Raw genomic sequence first — 20,439 nt, forward strand, 5'->3', positions numbered from 1 at the left:
TGCCTATGACAAACTATAAAGATATCTAAAAAGACCACTTAATCTATTTCTCTTACTATACAGTTATAATATTGTTTTATATTGAAGTCATTTTTCAAAGATAACATGAACAAACAGGGTATGCAACTTTGGTGAATAAGACAGCAGGCTAACCGGGTAGCTGTATTTTGTGCAAACAATAAATCATAATTTTGTAGAAATTGCAATAGGTGCTAAAAAAAGAGTACCCATTAAAATGTCTTTACATAAAGGTCGTGAAACAACCGATCATGAAAGAATGCACAGAACAAGGGCAGGACTGAGCTTCTTGAGTCTGATCAGTAAGGAGCGTTTTGATTGGTGGATTAAAAGCTCACCACGATTGGCTAAACAGAACGTCCTCCAAAAAAAGATATTTACGAATCCTAACCTGCCAGGAAGGTCTCAAAAATCCCACACACAAATGCAATGCAGTCCATGCACGTGTGACGATTCGCAAATGCAGATTCAACGATCCATAAATGCATGCAACATCTTTCATAAATGTGTGATGGAAATTAATTCAAGAACTTGCTATATACATATTTGTGTAAAGATCTTACATTTATCTAGGTAAGATGCATTTGTGTGAGCATTTGGGGAAATATTTATGCTTTTACTTGTGCATTTATGAATCGTGTTTTGAATTTACGAATCAGATTTTACAAATGTGAATTGTGCTATGCAGTTATGAATTTTGTTTTGTAAATGTATTATATTTGAGGCTATTCTGGCTCCATACTGCATTTCTAAACCAATGAGAAAATCACATGTGTGATGTGACTGTACAGTCTTATCTGTGATGTTTAGTTCACAGAAGTTACAGTTAACCATTACCACCTTTACTACTACTACTATGACCAATAATAATAATAATAATTATTATTATTATTAATAATTAATGTTTCTAAGAAAAAATATATATTTAAGGTTTTATAAAATGTGTATTACAATAAATAGTAAAATAATTCATACTAAATACTTCACAGATTAATAAAAAAAAAAATATTTAGATTCTACATTTATTTTGATATGTAATAGTAGCAGTATTAGAATATTGGCGATAAAATTAACATAAAACCTGCACCATTTAACTGCACCTTATATTAACTTTATACATTTTAAAACTTGAGATAATATATTTAGGATCTATATCATTAATGCTCGCCTTCATATAGGACTACTTGATTGACCACAACATGAGAAAAAAATTAAAATTAAATGATCCACAACAATGCAAGATTCCTCCTACATGTTGACAATCTATTTATTGGTTCATCGTATTTACAAAAGTGCATTTATAATAGTGGGGTTTCCAACATTTGCCTCTTTTCACAAATATGTAGTTGATAATGACAACAGTACAATAAATCTACCTTAAAAAGCATGCCTTGAGTTCTTGCAGTTCAAAGCTGTCTTTATCCAATCTAGTTCCAGGCAGGCACACCTGGTTCACCGTTTAAGCTTGAGGAACAGATACACTGCACAAGGCACTTTAACTTCACCTACTCTCTCAGCTCAGGAACAGGATTCAAGACGTCACTGAGCTAAATGAAAACCTTTACCGGCAAAACATTTATCCTCTCTAATATACGTACACTCACCTTTTGTAAAAATCGTTTTGGATCATCATTTGTACATTTCTACTGAGCTGTTTATTCACTAGATTTGCTCCTCATTTAAATATTACAGATTTCTCAAAAGACAATTTGGGGGGAAAAAAGATATGGAAAGAAATAAAAGCAACAGTCCGAATGATATTACACGCTCTCATTAGCATAACCTGACAGACTGGAGAAAAAAAGAAAAAAAAGGCTTAACACTATATTTAAGTTCATTTCAGTTTTTCAATAGATGTGTCCAGGAAACCCCAAGTGAAGACCACTGGAGCTGCGGGGATTTGCAAAACCATCCATAATGTTCATCCGACAGCAGGCTGTAAGAGGTGGAGGAACTCATTCTGCAGGCTAGCGTCTTTTAGCGACTGATGTATCATTGACATGACTGATTCTGTTGGGAGGAGGAGCTTTTGAAGAATTATGGGATCAGACGAGCAGGGTAGTGTGAGGGGAGCGGTATGGAGAACTGTACAGTTTCACAAAGGGAGCAGGATGTGGTCTGAGAGGAACATGGCAACAGATAGACAGTGGGCCCTCTGAAGACACTTTCAGCTTCTTCTTGACTTTGAGTGCTGGATTAGCCATTGAAGTGTAATGTCTGTGAGAATCAGGGGACATGATAGTACCATGTAAGTATTGCAGACTGGAAACATTACACAGCAAACTCAATTCATCCTCATGGAACATTACATACCAATGTTATCTTTCTCTTTGCAAGAAATCGAGTAGCAGCAGATCTCCCTGTCTTGAATAGCAGCCAAGTTCCTAAAAAATAGAACATGAGAAAGAATCAATAAAATTTATAAGCTATGGTATATCATTTCAGGAAAAGCTGTAAACAGAGTGTAGTCCAGCAAACTAAATTATGAAGCAGATACAACTCTTAGCCAACAGATGGCAGTAATTCTTTCAAAAATAGGAGACCCCCAAAACACATGACCTTTTCATTTCATGCAGACAGATGGGTAAACTCTGGTCTAGACGTTGATTAATTTCACACAATTCTTAGAAAACACAAAATCTCAATCTCAATCTGATGCAGATTTGTTTTTTGTTTTTTAAAGGGCCATTAAAATGCAGAAGATGATTTTTAGAGTAAGAATTTTGAATGAAGATAAAAAAATAAATGAACTGGGGATGAGCAGAGCCAGTAATTCAATTTCCGAATTATTATAATTATATTACGTTTTCTATTATGAAAAGGAAACCTTATTAGCATCATATGATTTGGCAGAATATGACCAGAGACTGTATGAGGCAAAGACATCCATGCAAATTCACAAACACCTCAACTGTTGGGTCAAATCCAAAAGTGGGTCACACAAAAAGTGGGTTGTTTTTAGTTTGTTGCAGAGTGTGGTCAAAGAAACAACAGCAAAAATGTAATTCTAAATGTTTTTCTGATGCAAGACTTTTATTTTGAACGAGTAGTGTAAATACTGATGACTCTTCTATCAGACGCAGCTTAGGAAAAGCTGATTCAGTATCTGCTGTCAGATGAGATGTTATGAGCATACAATGTTGTAGTTCCATTTTCAATCAGGTCATGAAATTACAAAAAAACTAAAAATAAAGTATGTTGTTTTTTAGCTGGGAAGGATTTGCACACAGGTATGGTCCATTTTATTTATCAGGATCCGTGTCCATATGTTTTATTAACAGTATTGTGTATTTACCATAGTAACTGTCATCATAACCCCAAAATACCACTTTATTTTCACTGTTTACTATGTTCTATATTTTTGATGACTGTGGTGACTCATACTAGACTGGGTAAACCCACCCTGATTTGCAGGCGATTTAATTTCGCTCTGCATCTCAGTATGGAAACCTGTACATTAATTTATCCTGCTTCTGTTATACTTTTGCGGGAACCAATCACAGGCTTATCCACGTGCTATTGGCGGGTTTAACATTGACAGATAGAGAAGCAATGGGTCGTTGCTTGTTGATCACGCCTCTTGTGCAATGGAAAAGACAGAGCAGACTCCCCAGATCAATGTTCAATCTTAAATTGAGCTTGGACTAGTGATAGCCAGACAAGGCTCATACTAATTTAATAACTTTAGGGTATTATGAAAAATTAGGACTTCTATTGAATAGCCTTACCTTATACTGTTTATTTATGTGTATACTATTTTAAATTAAGAGGGATGATACTTGTGTGTGTCAACTATTTTTGATAAATAAAGCATGGGAAGCATTGGAAAATGTGGGACTCAAACCAGTTAAGAACCACTGGTCTAGAGAGTATTATAAAAAGCTATATTTGTTAACAATTTATTTTCCACACCAGGCAGAGCAATTCAATTATAAATAATTGTTATTATTATTATTTTTATGTGCACTGATAAATCTATTTAAGTACTGGCCATTTTGATAGCATGTAGACTTTAATTCAAAAGCAGCAGGGAAACATCTGCATGTGTAATGTACAGCTACTTACATTTTTTCAATTAGCTGTTTCTCATCCAGTGCATTGGGTAGATCTCTCTTATTGCCGAGCACCAAGACCTGAAACACAAAAAAACCCAAAGGAACTTATGCAGTGATGATGATGAGATATTTGCGCAATGATGTGCTTAAAAACAATGATGTGTCTTACAGGGATCCCTTGTAACTGTGGCTTGTCTAAAAGATTGTGCAGCTCGTTTCTGGAAGCTTCAACCTTCTCCCGGTCCGCTGCATCCACCATATAACTTTAAGGGCGAATAAAGAGAAAGGATGAAAGGATGCACATTTTAATTTGGTAGAGAGAATACCTTCCTTTTTCACTTATAGAATATGGATTTAGAGATACTTACACTATTGCATTCACACCACGACAGTATCGCTCCCACATGCTCCTGAACCTTGGTTGACCTCCAATATCCCAGATCTGCACAGTAATCAGAACAATGTCAGTTTCAGTGTTTATTAAACTTACACTTTACTTTTCTACTAAATCCCCACTAAAAAGGACCAAACCTTAATGGTGACGTTGCCTTTTGTGACCTTCCTCATGTTGAAGCCGACGGTTGGAATCATGTCTTCGCTGAACTGGCCTGACTGGGGGGAGAAGATAGCATATTAAACCTAATGGAATTGGACTTTGTAGTGGTTTGTGGTGCAATGCTTCCATTATTCCACCTGAAACAATTTCTGTACTTTGTTTTTTTAACGCCCAGTCTAGTTTCCTTTTTGCTGTAAGTGTAGGCCTGCAGTCATTGGTAGTTAGGGCTTCCCATCAGAAACATTTATTTGATCTATGATTCATAATGAAAGTTCACAGACAAAACAAAACCTCAAGCCAGCTCTGGGAAATTTCTGAGGTATATTGCCATCTACTGTACTACCAACCTCTTAAATTCAGGTCATTGACACAGTCAACTCTAAAAGCTTTGTGCCAAATTTATGATTATTATACAATATTATTATACAGTTACAATATTTTACGATTGTAATAAAACTTCTTGCATTCTTAATGTTTGTTCAAACAATACACTCAATCCAAAGGAAAATGTGACCACCCATCTGTAGTAGACAGCAATAACAGTATTTAGTAATCGCATCATGGGCAGGACCTGAAATTAACACCTAACTGTAACGCAGTTTGTAGATGGGAAGGAAGGAGGCAGGAACCGCCGAACGTTCAAGAACGTTTATTATGTAAAATAAACAAAACTCAACGTAAGGTCCAGGCCCTGTCCTCTCTCGTCCTTATATGCCTCTGAGCTCCCTCATGAGAGGACTCGAGAACGGTGTGGCTCGCAGGTGACGCTCTTTCGCAATCACATCCCCGGTCTCGCTCGCTCCTCCCATGTCTCTCGCTCATTCACCTCGCCACACTGACCATGCGATAAATGCGGGTGAATTTTGCAATCGGCGGGTAACACTGTCAATCTATCTGCCACATTGGCAGGTAGCCAATGAGAATTGAGTGAGTCATTAGGTAGTTTGAGAGGATTTGACTGCTGTTTTGGAACATTCATGCGATAGGAAAGATGATGAGATGAGGCCCTTCTCTTACTACATTTTGATGCAAGTATTAAACGGTTGGTGAGACGGGATAAGATAATGCAATGCTGACATAGGCTACAGTACAAAGACCGCTGCACAGATGTGTGTGCATGTGCATGGTGGGTGTTGGGAACCGGTGAGATTTAAAAAAAAAAAAATCTAAGAATTATTATTACTTATATTGATAACTTGACCACAATTAAAGGTGCATTTTTACAAGTTAAAGAACAATGTTTGCACAATTTCTGTTTTTCACCTTTATGATGTAAAAAAATTATAATTAGCTGGTGGTCTAAAGTTATTTTCAGGCCCTGCTCACGAGGCAGGACTATTCGTATTGCATCTCTAAACCACACGACCACCTATCCTCTTATGATTCAGTTTTGATGTGGTCTACCTTAAGAAAGGAAAATCCCCTCCCTATAAACACTTTCCCTTATTTGTCATGCTGTTGCCAGTAAACTTTCTTTCTAAACATTAGGGCTAACACAAAGTATTCTTGACTACATAATCATATCTGCAGATGTAATTTCCTCCATTGGCTAATATTAGCAATTACCTACGTCAATGTCAACCTGATAATGAAAAGGATGCTAATATTTAATATTTAACAAAGATAAAGTCATGATGCTTACTGATACCAAGCTATAAAACTACTCATAGTGAGATATACATTTCATTTGATCATTTTGGTCAACTCCCACAACCAAACAAACAACAAGTGCATCATCTGTGTCAAGTGCACAAAACAAGGTTTGGTTTTGTTGTTGTTTTGCACCCTGCACGTGATGAAGCAAATTATTTTCACCTTGATTTGCGCATGCTGAAGCAAAGTGACAACCATGACAAAAGAAAAGAGAAATCACAATCTATAGCTCATACAAAAGCAAGATAAGGCAGTATGACTTAGTGATTAAACTTAAAATTAAAGAGAAGTCTACCTACTTTGAACTTACCAAATTATGCAGTAAGTATCATACCAAAACAATCACACGCAAATGAAATAGCTGCACTTGAAAAAAAAATCTTAATTTTTAAGACCAGGTATTCTGTAACCCAATCAAGTAAACAAAAAAAAAACTGAATTAAGTCCTTGAATAGGATGTTTGCTAAGTAACTAAGGAAAATAATCAAAAAGAATATATACATGTTGTCCTTGCTCAAAAAAAAAAAAGCTAAGGATTGCAGTTTTTCACAGCTCTGGCTGCATGGCTCTTGCAGCTAATAGTGAACAAAGGGGTACTGAGTCAGCACACCATCTCAGACCGTCTGTCAACAGGGAGAAAGTTTGAAGAACAGCTTCTTCATACTATCAGCCATCATTACTCAGAGATATCCAGACAGATTTTGGAAAGTCAAAATACTCCAACAAGATTTTCTGACAGGACAATGTGAGAAGAATCGCAGTTGGGCCGTCGGTGAGAAAGAGAACTCTGATTGGCTGTTCAGCTTAGCGAACGAGTCAGTGCACAGCTCGCGCAAATAAGAGCAAAGGTGATGAAAGCGAGCAAAACTGAACAGACAGAAGGCTGTTATAATTTTACATCATCTTACCTGAGCAACACTGCACAAATATTTTCATAATAACATGAGTGGAGTGGAATAAAGAACATGATCCGCATGATTGATATTCAAAATGGTAAGCAAGCGCTGCTTTGTTTATGGTTTGCATACCTGCAGTCTTAGTTCCACTTCCCCTTTTTGAATGATGAATACTGATTTTGTAGTTTTTGTATTTAAAAAAATCCCATGGCACACTAAAATAATAAAACTGCACAAAGATGAATTGCATCAAATTGCATATTGAGCTAGATATTAAAACAAGTAGCAATCACATTTAATATTAAAGGTGCCCTAGAATGAGTTGAAATAATATGTTAAATTGTTCTCTGATATCTACATAGAGAGTATGTGGCTTGTTTAAGGGCAAAAATAGTCCAGATACAGTTTTACAGGTCCATTTACAACCCTAGAAATTGTCCCTAGGATGTAATGTTCTGTTTTTGCCTTATTTGGAAGAGTCATGAATATTAATGTTGAGCTCTGCTCTGATTGGCTTATTTTAGCAGCTCACACAAGTGCAGTTGTTCAGTTGTTCAGTGAAGTGGCTCGTGAGTCCTGAAAGAACACAGACCAACTGAATGACACTTTAAGCAGGACATCTCAAATGGAGATTAATAAAATGCAGTTTACTTGTTTATTGGTGTTTTCAGATCATCCGCACCACGCACGAGAGAGTGAGTGTGTGTGTATGTGTGTGTGTGTGTGTGAGAGAGAGAGAGAGAGAGAGAGAGAGAGAGAGAGAGAGAGAGGTCTTATATTGGCTTAAATGTATAAACTACTAGATAGGGCTGTGCGATATTGAAGAGAAATGCGAAATGCGATATCTTGTTAAATAATGCGATATTCGATATGCGATACGACATTGCAATTAGTGTGTAAAATCTATTTCAATTATATAAAAAAAAACAATTTAAAAACTGAGAATGAAACCATTTGCGTTTCACATTCGTTCTGGAAAAAGAAAGCATCACTACAACTTTTGAAAGTGACCAGCAGTGTTGTAGAAAAATTTGTGTAACAAAGTGTTCACGTTTCAGTGTGTGTGTCAAACAGTATCAAATTATAGTTTTGTGCAAATTATTACGTTTAATAACTCTTTTTAATGTCAAGCAAGTCACATAAGTAACAGTCACGTGCCCAGTCTGTTCTCTGCCCAATGTGTGACCTAAAACGTACACTTTTCATAATGTTGATGTAGCCTATTAAAATCATTCAGATATTGCGCGCCATTGCGATATGCATATTGCGATATGTACATTTGCAATATTTCGATAATTTCAATATATTGCACAACCCTACTACTAGTTTATACATTAGTGTTTACTAGACTACTATAAAAAAATCACGAGCAAGATGCTTGTTTAAACCACTTCCTGCAATGATTCAGAATTGAGGTGGTCTGCCTTGCTGAGGAAAAGTCCCATATGTCTAATAGGTTGTTTTTATTCCAGCCTATATTCCGAAAAGAACTCTTTGAACTCTATTATACTGCAATGCATTGACTCTACTCACACACCTAATGAACAATATTCAAAAAAATCTCAAATTTGAGGGAAGTGATTACAGAAGAGAGAACTGCAAATATAAGCTACACTTGAGGCTAATGCTTACACTAACAACTTCAGCCAACAACTAATGCACAACTAAACATTTTGAGCAACATAAATAGAATTTAAAAGTTAGTATACCACATTAAAAGATTCATTTAAACCTTACAGAGTGTAGTCTTCTACCAAGGTAAATTAAAAAAACACAATGAACTACTGTGACCAGCACATTGTCTTACTCGTGCACCAAATCACATGATGGAGGACGTCAATTGACCAGGAAGCACCGCATTAAAATGTCTGCGAGTCTTGTGACTGGAAAACAGAAACATATGTACAGTGCTTGCAAGAATAGTGGAACTACTTGTTAGATTAGGATTAGGGTTAGGAATAATCTTGTGGAACAAGTACAACATACTTGATTCAGAGTATGAGGTTATATACTATTTTTTGCCTTCAGAGGAGGTCAAGTTAGACACAGGGCATGTGTCACATCAAACACATAACTCAATGCAATGCAGATAGTATATATTATTAAAAACATATTAGTCACATATAGGTAATTTAAGGTGTTTTCACAACTGAGTGTTTGTTATTGTGTCCCATAAACTGCCTGAACGAAGTGGTCTCTGCCTGATTGCAAACAAACTCTGGGACAGTTCACTTGAGGTGTGAAAGCAATCCACCCCAATGAACCAACGAACCTTGTAATTCACAATGGGAAATGTGCTACAAAAATAGCAGTAGAGTCTGATTCTGTGAGTCAGCACATCACAGTTGAATACCAAAAGTGCTCCTCTTCACCTTAAAATGTAGTGTAATTGCGTTGTGTAAATTTAGTATGCAATTTAACAGCGGGAATGACGGCTACATTCGTATTGCGTGCATCTCGATAGTTACCAAATAAAGCCACAATAAGTATTGAGGAAAATTATCACTCAGATCGATTATGCAGAGGGAACTCAGACCAATAAGAGGAAAGCTGTACTCATATGACTTGCTAAACATTTTGGTATGCTTTGAAAGGTTGCCTTATGAAAGCAAACCAAGGCTAAGAAGAAAATACAAAATTGTAACATATTAAAGCAACACTGGGTAACTTTTGCTCTCGGGGTCCCCCTACAGTTGGGAAAAAATAATGTCTTCAACTACTGTCGTAAGCGGTCATCCTGCAGGGGATGCCATCGCGCATGCGTTTGTTGACATGACAACCCCGATAGCCCTGAACTAGTGATGCGCGGTTCGTCTCATAACCCGCGGACCCCGTATGTCTATTTAATGGTAGCGGGTTTGGGGCTGGTTGTAAAAATATATACAGTGGTGCGGGGCGGGCCAAATAACTTCATAAAAGCGGCCCCGCGGGTTGGTGCAGCACTAACAGTTCCCCTGAACACTGCAGGAGGAGTTCACATGCAGGTGTTCTTCTGGCGTCGCGTGTGAAATGTCTTCATCACAGGTACAGTTAGTGGCATATGTTTCAGCATGTCATATGAATTTAATTTCATGGGTATTATTTTTTTCAAACGCCAAATAATCGCGATGCTCACGTTTACAAGCCAGCGTCATTATAGTAGTATATTGGTTACCGTTTTACAGAATCTATATGATACTTCAATTCAATGTTTGAGTGGTAGGTAATCACCATAACAAGCATGACAGCATCGGTCGGGCACGCCTCCTTCAGCTCACGCCAACGAGCAAACGCTGGTCCAATGTTGATCCTCATCCTGCCTTTAATCCCATCACCTTTTCGTTTCCTCTTATTGCTTTCCTCCAACTAAACCTTCTCTTTCTTATTTGTCTGTGCTGCTTCGGACATGACTATATTATCTGACGAACAAAGTTGGGCTCGCACGTCCGAATTTAAGGAAGTGTGGATGTTGGTGGAAGTGACGTATATGCCGTAAAGCTGTCGAATTTTGTAGTTCTTTTTGTTCTTGTGTTACTACCCAAAACCCAAAGTTTAAAAGTATGATTAAAAACGATACAGTCCCCATCAAGCTATGGCAGACGTGTCATTCAACCTATTTTAAGTCGATGTATCATCACAAGAGTCTTGAAAATATATTATGAATGTTGAAAAGTTACCTGGTGCTGCTTTAAGTCTATCACTAGATCCATCACTGCCTTGCATGTATATGTGAGTTTATTAAGTGTCTCACTTTTGATTGATGAAATGTTTACACTTAACTTGAATTTATCAGTCCCTGTTACACTGTAATTATACATTTAAGTAAGTAATAGTAATTAACAACATGGACCTACTATAGGGTTAGGGTAAGATTAGGGTTTGTTGCATGTAATTATTTATGCCTAATTTAAAGTTATTACTAAATACATGTAACATGTTTAAGGACACCAAACTTAGATAAACAAGTGTGATAATGCATGCTTCCTAAACTGAACTTCCAGTTTCCCATCAGCAAGAAACAAACACATCAAGGGAACAACAACAACAGAAAATTCAAGCATGAAATCCTGCACAAATCTGGCTCTTAGTATCAGTGGTTTTAGACTGACGCCTTTCAGTGTGGCTGCATGAAGTTTGTTTACTAATAACGGCTTTCCTAAGCCTTATATGAGACACTTCCATTTACCAGACATTCTTTGAACCAATTTCAAAGATTTCTTTCACATTGTTGGTAGTTTGTGCTATTAAGCAGTGCTACCATGTGCCGTCACTGGACACTTATGGCTGTTTGCAGAACGGCGGTATGCATAATGTGTCAATGATGGTTGTTTTTGATTATTATTAATAGCAGCAAGTGGGTAAACTGCATATATGATCATTTAACGTCAACAAAGTCTTCACGTAATCATATTTCTCAAACGTGTCGTTGATTTATTTATGTAACACTTTTTATAATCAAAATGACCCTTTGCGCTGATAATGACATATTGGGTTGTACATTCGCATGCTTGGGATATGAATATGCAACAACCAATACAACCAGTTAGTTATGCCAAGAAAACAAAAATGTTCCAGGGTTAAAACTGGGCTGACATTATAACAAGTTTATATGGTCGGTGATTTGTGGACGTGGAATACATTTCACAAGATGCAACTTATACGGTAAACTGTCAACTTCTGTCAACAAACCATCGTCCACTCTACGCAAACAAATTATTGATGATCATCTAAAAGCTAACGTTAGCCTGTTAGCTTTCCCAAACGTTGAATTGCAGTCCCTGGGCTGGGCTTTTCCAGTCGTCTACAGTGAATTTAACTTAAATTAACTTGACTGTCTGTTAGTAAAGCAACTGTGTTAATTGCCTGGTGTACTGGACTGACATTCGATCGCTTAGATGTGTTGAACTAGCTCATGCTAACCGCATACTCACCGCGATTACGTTAACAAACGTCGTTTTGCCAGAATATTGCAACCCGACGAGGGTTAATTCCATTTCTTCCTTCCAAAAGAGAGCCTTAAACCAGTCCAGGAGACGGTTAATGAGTGCCAACATTGTGATGTTAGATTGTACAGGTCTGTTTAAGTTGTTTGCAATGTTTTTCACCACTAGAAACGTAATGTAGTGTTTGGGAGGAACTGACCGCTGTCATATGACTGTGACGAAACGTTTGCAAAATGAATGTGTGTTCATGCGCGTTGAAGCTGCGCCATTACTGCGCAGGCCTGCAGTAACGAACGATAGAAAAAAATGACTCATTTCAGCGAATCGGTTCCTTCGAGAAGTTCGCTTCAAAAAGCCAATCCAGTGATGAAGCTATTAGGCTAGGGGTTTTCAAACTCCATGATGCCAAGGACTCCCAAATATGAGCAGCCTTGATGGGGGACCCCATTCCTTAAATACATCTAACTATATATTCGTATGTATACAAAATTGTTAGATAAATAAAAAGTATGACATAAATACAACACATTGTTTCTTAATTGGCTATACTTTATGGTCTATGTATTAACCTGAAGAAAAACATTTTCTATGAAAATGTAGCCTACTTGTTTAAGCAACTGTCATAATGTAGGTCTATGTAAGCAGCTTACGTAGGCTACCGTGTTAAGAACCCCAGTGAGCAAACTGAAGGGGACTGTAGTGAGAAAAACTCACTAGAAAGATACGAAGCAAACCTATACAAATCTTGAAAGTATGTATACAGCAAAGGAGGTAAACAATTAGAAATGAAACCATTAGATTGTTCGGTAGACTCCATTTTTGCTTTGTCTTTTAATTCTCTGAAATTTTCTGGGGCCTCTTAGAACCTTCTGGAGGACCCCAGTTTGAAAACCCCTGTATTAGGCTACTATAATATCCATGACAGAGAGCAATATTACAAGCTTAACAACGTTAAAACAAAACTATTAGCTAGCTACTGGGTTTTATTAAGTTTCATAGTAGCATAACAAAATTACAGAGAAGTTGCCCAATAGTTAGCGTTAGTTAATGCATTAACTAATAAGCAATAGCCTACATGTGTTGACGTTATGACGTTCGTCATAATGTTAGTAAATTAATGTTAGTAAATGGAAACTTAATGTGTGTAATGGGTGTTTATTTTAATTGCACATGCACAGTTCAGTTAATAGAATAAAATATAATTAGCATTTATAATATTTATTTACAAGCTTTATTTTCTGAAAAAAAGCTTTCCACATTGTAATACAAATGTACAAAATTATGGACCAAAACGGTTGCTACACAAAATTGCAGTGAAACACTTGAAACACAAAAATGCATGTGTTTGTTAGCATATAATTTACATACTACTAATGCAAAATAACACTTCTGTTAATCAGCAAATTGGGCATAAAATATTTTTACTATTTCAAAAGCAATTCAAGCATAATATATAACGACATGATGACAACATTGTTTAGAAAAAGTATTCAAGTGATGGATATATCTGTAGAATGTGGTGTATATTGACAATATATGGCTACATGAATAATAGCTTGACAGTCAATAGTCAAAACAGATGGGAAAAACTTTCACAGAAAGCTGTACAAGCAGACAGAGAGAAAATGTCATTCATATGTGATCAGAAGAAAATCAATACAATAAGACAAACGTGAAGAATTGGATGATAATAAGGCTTGCTGTTGTGTCTGTTAATCTTTCATACTGTACATGTAAGACATATTTCTCTGTTTATACCACACCCAAAAGTTTAATCTGTCGTGATTGTGAATCTTTAAATACATACGTTTCTTTAATGAATAATTCACTAACTGTCCTCTGCTCTTTAAAAAAAAACCCATCTGAAGTGTAACTACACTTACAAGATAAAGTTAACAGTAAATGTCCTCTTGCCTCTGCTTCAGAGAACAAATGTTCCATCAAGGCAAACATAAGCATGTCACCTTTCGCTGTTATCTGTTGTATGGATCTGTTTTGTAACTGAAGTTATAAGACCTTTGTGCGAATCAATCCAGAGTACCAAACTATAGTTCACTCACTCCACATGCAAAGAGACCACCAATGCGATCTTTAGATCTGCATGATGATGCAGCACAAAAGGTTTTCATAGATGTTATATTGCAAAAGCAATCCAGTCTGTTGAAGAGAGCCTATTCACTGGTTGTTCTTAACATCGCAGAAAACGTTCAAGGAAAGCTGTTGACATCAAACTTGCGATTTTCTTCTGGTACCTCAGTCTTGGAGTTAGCTTGCTCACCCATTTCCTCTTTGGATAGTTTGTAACTGCATATATCTGAGGGTAATGCATGTATGCATGGTTTCCTTACTGTGGAAAGATGAATTTATATCAAACATAGGAATTTCATTTACAAAATAGAATTTAATATTACATTTTTCAGTTATAGAGGCCATATATCTGAATGTAGCCTTTGTAGAACATTTTTATTTATTGTTTCAAAGGGTTTCCTAAGTAGCAGTATAAGCAAACTTAATACAGATGTTGACAATTAGAAATTAGACAAACATAATTAAAATGTACTTACATTTTGTGAGCATCTTGTATTTGAATATTTGAAATGCAGTATACATGAAAAAGACCAGGAAAGTCAACACTGTGACTATTAAACAGGCCACCATGAAAGAATGAGTATACTGGTTCCCGTTTTCTGTACTTGTTCCTGGTGTAGGCCTATGTGTTACAGCACCTGTGTGTGCTGGCTTATGTGTTACAGCACTTATGTGTGCTGGCCTATGTGTTACACCATCTTTGGAAATAGATGTTCTTCCACCTGTAGAAAAAGTTGTAACTTTAAAATAGAGCACAATAGAGCTAAATACAGTATTTATAAGTTTCTTCCTCAAAATCATTAAATATTTGTCAATATACAAATGTAATAGCTATACAGAGAATTTTGAAATTGAGCCTTCAGGTTAGTGCACTATACTATTAAAAAATTTGGGGGTATGCAAGAAACACTTTTGTTTGGCAAGAATGCATGAAATTGATCAAAAGTGACAAAAGATTTGTATTGTTTTTTTAATCTTCATCAAAGATTCCTGATATTTCAACACTACCGTTTTCAATATTGATAATAAAATATTGCTTGAGTTCAATAAATAAGCGTTAATAATTATTGAGAGATTATGTGACACAATGAAGACTGGAGTATAGATGATGCTGAAAATGACCTTTGCCCTCACACAAATAAATTACATTTTAAACTGCATTGTTATACAAATCAGTTGTTTGAAATTATAATATTTCACAATATTCCTGTTTTTTATATATATATATATATATATATATATATATATATATATATATATATATATATATATATATATATATATATATATATATATATATATATTATAACAGGAATATTGTGAAATATTATAATTTCAAACAACTGATTTAGAGTTTATATATATATATATATATATATATATATATATATATATATATATAAACTCTAAAAAATTGTGCTTTTTAGAACTAAAAGTGGTTATTTGGCTTGTAATCATAGGGGAACCACTTGTGATTCAGTGGTTCTCCAGCGGTTCTTCACTAGTTCTTCGGGATGACTGAAGTGCTATATAGCTCCATTACCATATACAGAACCTGTTAAGCCCCTGTATTCTTCAGCGGTTTTTCAGTGGTTCTTTGGGGTGGGAAGGTGCTATATAGCACCCCTGCCGTACAAAGAACGTGTTTAGCACCATTATTGAGGAAGAAATAAATGCACCTCTTATGGGTTCTACATAGCACCATTTGACAAAGATATGGTGCAATTTGGCACCAATATATATATATATATATATATATATATATATATATATATATATATATATATATATATATATATATATATATATATATATATATATATATATATATATATATATATATATATATACATATATATATACATACATACAATTACAAATATGGACTATATGAATGGAAATTCACTGGTCAACAGGCATGGGAACCCCCCAAAATGACATAATGTGTTTCAGTATTAAAGTGTACAAACCAGAGTGGAGACATATTGCATTGTGGGTCTGGTTTCCAGGGAAGAGCTCATCAACACCATCACAGATGATTCTGAAACTCAGTTATCACTTTATAAACAATCTCAAAACATTACTATCCATTTTAAGAACTTTAGAAAATTCAAAGATTTACTTTGTAATGGGTTTGCACGTGCTGTCCTCAGCATCATTGTAAGTGTTGTTTGGACATGGCTCACACAAATATATGTGATCAAATTTACCTGCCAAAACACCAGAAAAAAAGCCAGTTGAAGGATTTAAAATAATATCATGTATCTCTTCACACTAGCCCCCAGGAAATACCCATATAGAGGATGAGCTCTAAATATTATTCACTGTAGACGTGTCATTTTGTTTAATAATAAAAAAAAAATTCCTTACCATATCTCGTCAGTTGCTCTCCAGGTTTACATTTTAGTTTTGACTCACAAGAGTCACATTTATTGTCACGGCATAAATAATTATCTTGGCAGAAACATCTGCCCATATACGAACATTTTTCACACACACTGGCAGTGTGATTCCCTTGGCATTGTTCTTTGGGATACTCACCTGTAAATGAAGTTCAAAGTAAATTTGAGCATTTGAAACTTTGAAATTATGAATTTTTCCCTTAATAAGTTCCGCCAGGGACCTTATACAGTAAGCTAATAAAGCTGTAACTCAAATTATAGATACATAATGCGTGCAGCCGAAAACAACTTTAACACTCTAAATACAATAATCTTGAACAGAAATTGACAGTGGTTTCCTAGTCTTGAGAATATCATGGTATAATCTTACCCGAAGGGCAGGCTTTACAGCATCTTCCATTAAATTCATATTCGGTGGTCAAATCACACTTGACTTGACTAGCCAGACTCCAGCTGCCACAAATACAGAGCAGCGTAAGACAGAGCTTAGCAGTGTCCATTGTTTCACAGGGGTAGATTGAGGATTGCTATCTAGTTTCATTTCTCGTATTTTATAGTGTAGTCTGCCTGTGACGTTGTTTCAGCCACAAAGCAGAGGCGTGAGCACGAGGAAGAGAGAGGCCAACCAATTTGCCCAGAACTGTGAACACGCAAATACATCAAAATGTGATTGAGGTGACTTTAAATTCCAAATTTCCAAAGAATTGCGTTGGAAAGCATGTGATCTGTGTAGTTTTTTGGGAAAGAGAGAAGTAGAATGTGTAACTTTATGTACTTTATGGGGGCGGAAGAAATAAATGCCCCTGTAAGTCTTTAATATTTTCCATTTATGATGCTGTTGGTTGAGATGGAAAATGGCTGGATGTGGATATCATGGACATATTTAAACGCATCCACAGTTTAACAGAGCATGAAGTTGTGGGTCATGGTCAATCCAAAAATGAAAATTCAACATTTACTCATCCTTATGTTGTTTCCAATTTTTGATTTTTTTTCTTTATTTGTTCCATGGAACATAATATAATAATATATGTTAAAGTAACTTATTTTAGTTCAGTGTTCAAACCATTTGTCATATGTAAGATCAATAATATTAATATTCTTCATACTGGAAAAAAAGGTTATTTTAAGATCTGTTCACTTAAAGATTCTTTTGGAGAAAAAGAAAAAGAAAGAGACAATTTGTAATGTCACCAGTCATAATAGCAATCATGTGGCTCTTATCACATGAGAGAGCCAATAGGGAACAGTTACCTATCGGTAACTATTCTGGTGAAAGGATAACTTCTCCTTAAATTTCACCAAAAGTCACAAGTACACACTTCATTATAAGCAGTAAGCGACAGACAAGGTGACACTAGTGATGTCTCTATATTAAAGGTCATTTGGGTCAGGACCAAACAAATGGTTCTTTTGTGCAAAATGCACTGTAAAGCAAGTGGAGAATGTGCTTGATAAGGACATTTGTGTGCCTCTGTGATGGGTTTTAAATCAGAGACTGCAACAGGGATGAAAAGAAATGATGGAAAAAGAGAAGAAAAGAGGGATCGATATAGCTGTGCGCCACATACACCAACTAATGGAGCACATAGACCAACTAGGCAACTTCTTTAACAGCAATAACGACATTTCAAAGAAGTTCGGAAACCTAAGCAAACCACTATCGCCAGTTTTGACAGGCATGTCACAGAAACTATTTTATCATGGTCTGATAAACACTTCTCCACCACCTTCAGAAATGCTCTGCTATGGGTTAAAAAACAGTCACCAGTGTTATCGAGATAATCTATATACTGCGTAGAACAGGAAGGACCACACCATCAGAAAGGATCTCTTAACCTTCCGTTGATATGATAACCGCTGTTTCAGCCTGAGTAAAAAATAAACAGTTCTTTTACTATCATTATGATTACTTGAAGGGAATGTGAAATACCATTCACAAACCATTTTACTGTGATAATGTTATTCCATTTGAAAAAGAGATATTAATGAGACCACATGGATTCAATGGGATCATGAAAAATAGGTTCCTTTTCGATGGAACTTAGCTTTGTGTGCGCTAGCTGCTGACGCTATGGGGACATGCCCTTGCAGAACCCGGTGTCTGAGGCACGTGTACAAATACACCATTCAATGGATGACGCAGTGCAACCACGTTGCAAAGTGATCCCCAGCATAAAAGAAGGGCACATCACTATAAAAAAATGTTTTGTCTTCTGCACTCTAAAAAACTTTTACTATGATTCATTCGATTTTTTCGGTGAAACATTTTTATAATCTAAAATATTGATTGCATGTCTGTTACATGTTTGTTGAAATGTACCAATTCTGCGACGCTGAGAAGAAGGAACTGCTCGGGAGACTGAAGAGAATTAAAACATTCAAACGCCAAGTCATCGTCACGTCAGGGAGTGGTGCATTGTTTTAACTAACTCAATTTCTTAAGAGTGTGTTAAATATTAATAATGTTGATTTTAATTAAGTAATATTTTTGGTACTTGAAACAGATCAGTTTAGTTTTCCTTTTTAAAATATTTTTATAGAAATCTTACAAATATATTAAGTATATTTTAAATAAATAATTGGTTAATCAAATACTAAATTCTTTTAGTGACAAAAACTTAAATATAACTACATTTTAGACAAATTTTAGACTGCCAGTCAATTGTTTTGGTATGTTCAACTCTCATCAAGTAAATAATAGTCAGAGATTTTCTTAAGTTAATAAAGTTAATTATTACTGTGATATTTACTAAGTCACTTCATTATTTTTTAGATTGTGGAAAACAAGCCTCGGGAAAACCGCAGACTAGGCAACACAGTGCAGTTGAGTTCTGTTAACATTTGACAACTAACGTTATGTTAACCCATTGCTCTGATTGGTTGTAGGTCAATCAAATTGAGGTCTTTCCTGGTTTGGTTGAAACACGCCCCATAATTACAGCCAATTGAAGCAGTATCAGACTCAAAATTCTGACTAGAATTGAGTATAACGATGTCAGGCTAGCAAGCAGACAATTCAAACACATGATTTCCCATTGAGGAAACTCCAGTTCCAGCCACTGAGCCCCGTCAGAGAGCAGGGTGCCTCAGGGGGAAAGGAACTGAGCAAATTACCTTTCCCCAGGGACATCCTCATTGCTGAAGGCTCCTATCTTGCCCTCTAAATCATGTCAGACGACATCAAGGTTGATGGGCAGAGCATATGCAGTGGCTGGGCACACTGGTGGAGCTTTACCCTCTATGGAAGTACTGCAAGCTTATGTAACAGAGACCAGCTAGTAGTTGCTGTCCGAGTAAACCTCCCTCCTCTGACCTCAAGAGACGCTCTAGCGACTGATGCTAGATGTTGCAGCCTTTAGCCTCCTTTGTTAGAGCGTTTGACTCTCATGCTGGCGGACCTGGGTTCGAGTCCCGCTTGGAATGGGCAGTTCGAACAGGAGGGGTTACACTTACAAGCCAGATCTGCTCGAAGACCTGAATCAAGGGAAGGGGTTATAAGGCAGTCTCCACCCTAAACCCTCACAGTCTTCCTCTGAGTCCGCACTTTCACAACGTACTACCGCTTTGACTGTCAGGTAGAAGTCCTCTGCGTAGCTCGCAAATTTGCAGGCTCAGCTGAAGTGCACATTGAGGGCGCATAGCAGCCGCAAAGGGGCCGCTCACGAGCACCCTTCTTTAAGCTTAAATGACGAATGGGACACCCTACGGTCTCGTGGACTTAACGGACACACGCATGCAATGGCCATTGTAAGTCCACAAGACCAAAAGTGAATAGTAAGTGTGCCATTTGGGACAGGGCCTATGAACTGTGTATAGCCACAAAGCAAGCGGGCAGCTCTATAGGGC

The 20,439-nt window shown here is 36.4% G+C and overlaps 2 protein-coding genes across 2 annotated transcripts; both read right to left on the reverse strand.

The window, feature by feature from the left end:
- Nucleotides 1–1,260: 1,260 nt before the first annotated feature.
- Nucleotides 1,261–12,317, reverse strand: arl8ba (ADP-ribosylation factor-like 8Ba). The gene is made up of 7 exons (XM_067460173.1): nt 12,089–12,317; nt 4,605–4,685; nt 4,442–4,515; nt 4,243–4,336; nt 4,084–4,151; nt 2,332–2,402; nt 1,261–2,235 (listed from the first exon to the last, which is right to left on the reverse strand). Exons 1-7 carry the CDS (start codon nt 12,209–12,211, stop codon nt 2,186–2,188), a joined length of 561 nt encoding a protein of 186 aa, XP_067316274.1. The 5' UTR covers nt 12,212–12,317; the 3' UTR covers nt 1,261–2,185.
- Nucleotides 12,318–13,259: 942 nt separating this feature from the next.
- On the reverse strand, nt 13,260–17,098 carry tnfrsf18 (tumor necrosis factor receptor superfamily, member 18). The gene is made up of 6 exons (XM_067458508.1): nt 16,961–17,098; nt 16,559–16,729; nt 16,311–16,398; nt 16,159–16,229; nt 14,665–14,910; nt 13,260–14,447 (listed from the first exon to the last, which is right to left on the reverse strand). The coding sequence occupies exons 1-6, from the start codon at nt 17,088–17,090 to the stop codon at nt 14,308–14,310; spliced, it is 846 nt and encodes a 281-aa protein (XP_067314609.1). The 5' UTR covers nt 17,091–17,098; the 3' UTR covers nt 13,260–14,307.
- Between the last annotated feature and the right edge of the window lie 3,341 nt (nt 17,099–20,439).

Source organism: Pseudorasbora parva, chromosome 12 (assembly GCF_024679245.1).
Source record: "Pseudorasbora parva isolate DD20220531a chromosome 12, ASM2467924v1, whole genome shotgun sequence".
In the NCBI taxonomy this organism is placed as follows: Eukaryota; Metazoa; Chordata; class Actinopteri; order Cypriniformes; family Gobionidae; genus Pseudorasbora; species Pseudorasbora parva.

What these genes read in the sequence shown, in the direction of transcription:
- arl8ba (XM_067460173.1), bottom strand. Translation starts at nt 12,211, where the DNA reads ATGTTGGCACTCATTAACCGTCTCCTGGACTGGTTTAAGGCTCTCTTT. An exon ending in AAACAGCTAATTGAAAAAAT is followed by an intron (nt 2,403 to 4,083) that starts GTAAGTAGCTGT and finishes TCTATTTTTTAG; the next exon opens with GAACTTGGCTGCTATTCAAG. An exon ending in CAAAGAGAAAGATAACATTG is followed by an intron (nt 2,236 to 2,331) that starts GTATGTAATGTT and finishes TGATTCTCACAG; the next exon opens with ACATTACACTTCAATGGCTA.
- tnfrsf18 (XM_067458508.1), bottom strand. Translation starts at nt 17,090, where the DNA reads ATGGACACTGCTAAGCTCTGTCTTACGCTGCTCTGTATTTGTGGCAGC. An exon ending in CTGTAAAGCCTGCCCTTCGG is followed by an intron (nt 16,730 to 16,960) that starts GTAAGATTATAC and finishes CTTCATTTACAG; the next exon opens with GTGAGTATCCCAAAGAACAA. An exon ending in TGCAATATGTCTCCACTCTG is followed by an intron (nt 14,911 to 16,158) that starts GTTTGTACACTT and finishes CTTTTTCTACAG; the next exon opens with GTGGAAGAACATCTATTTCC.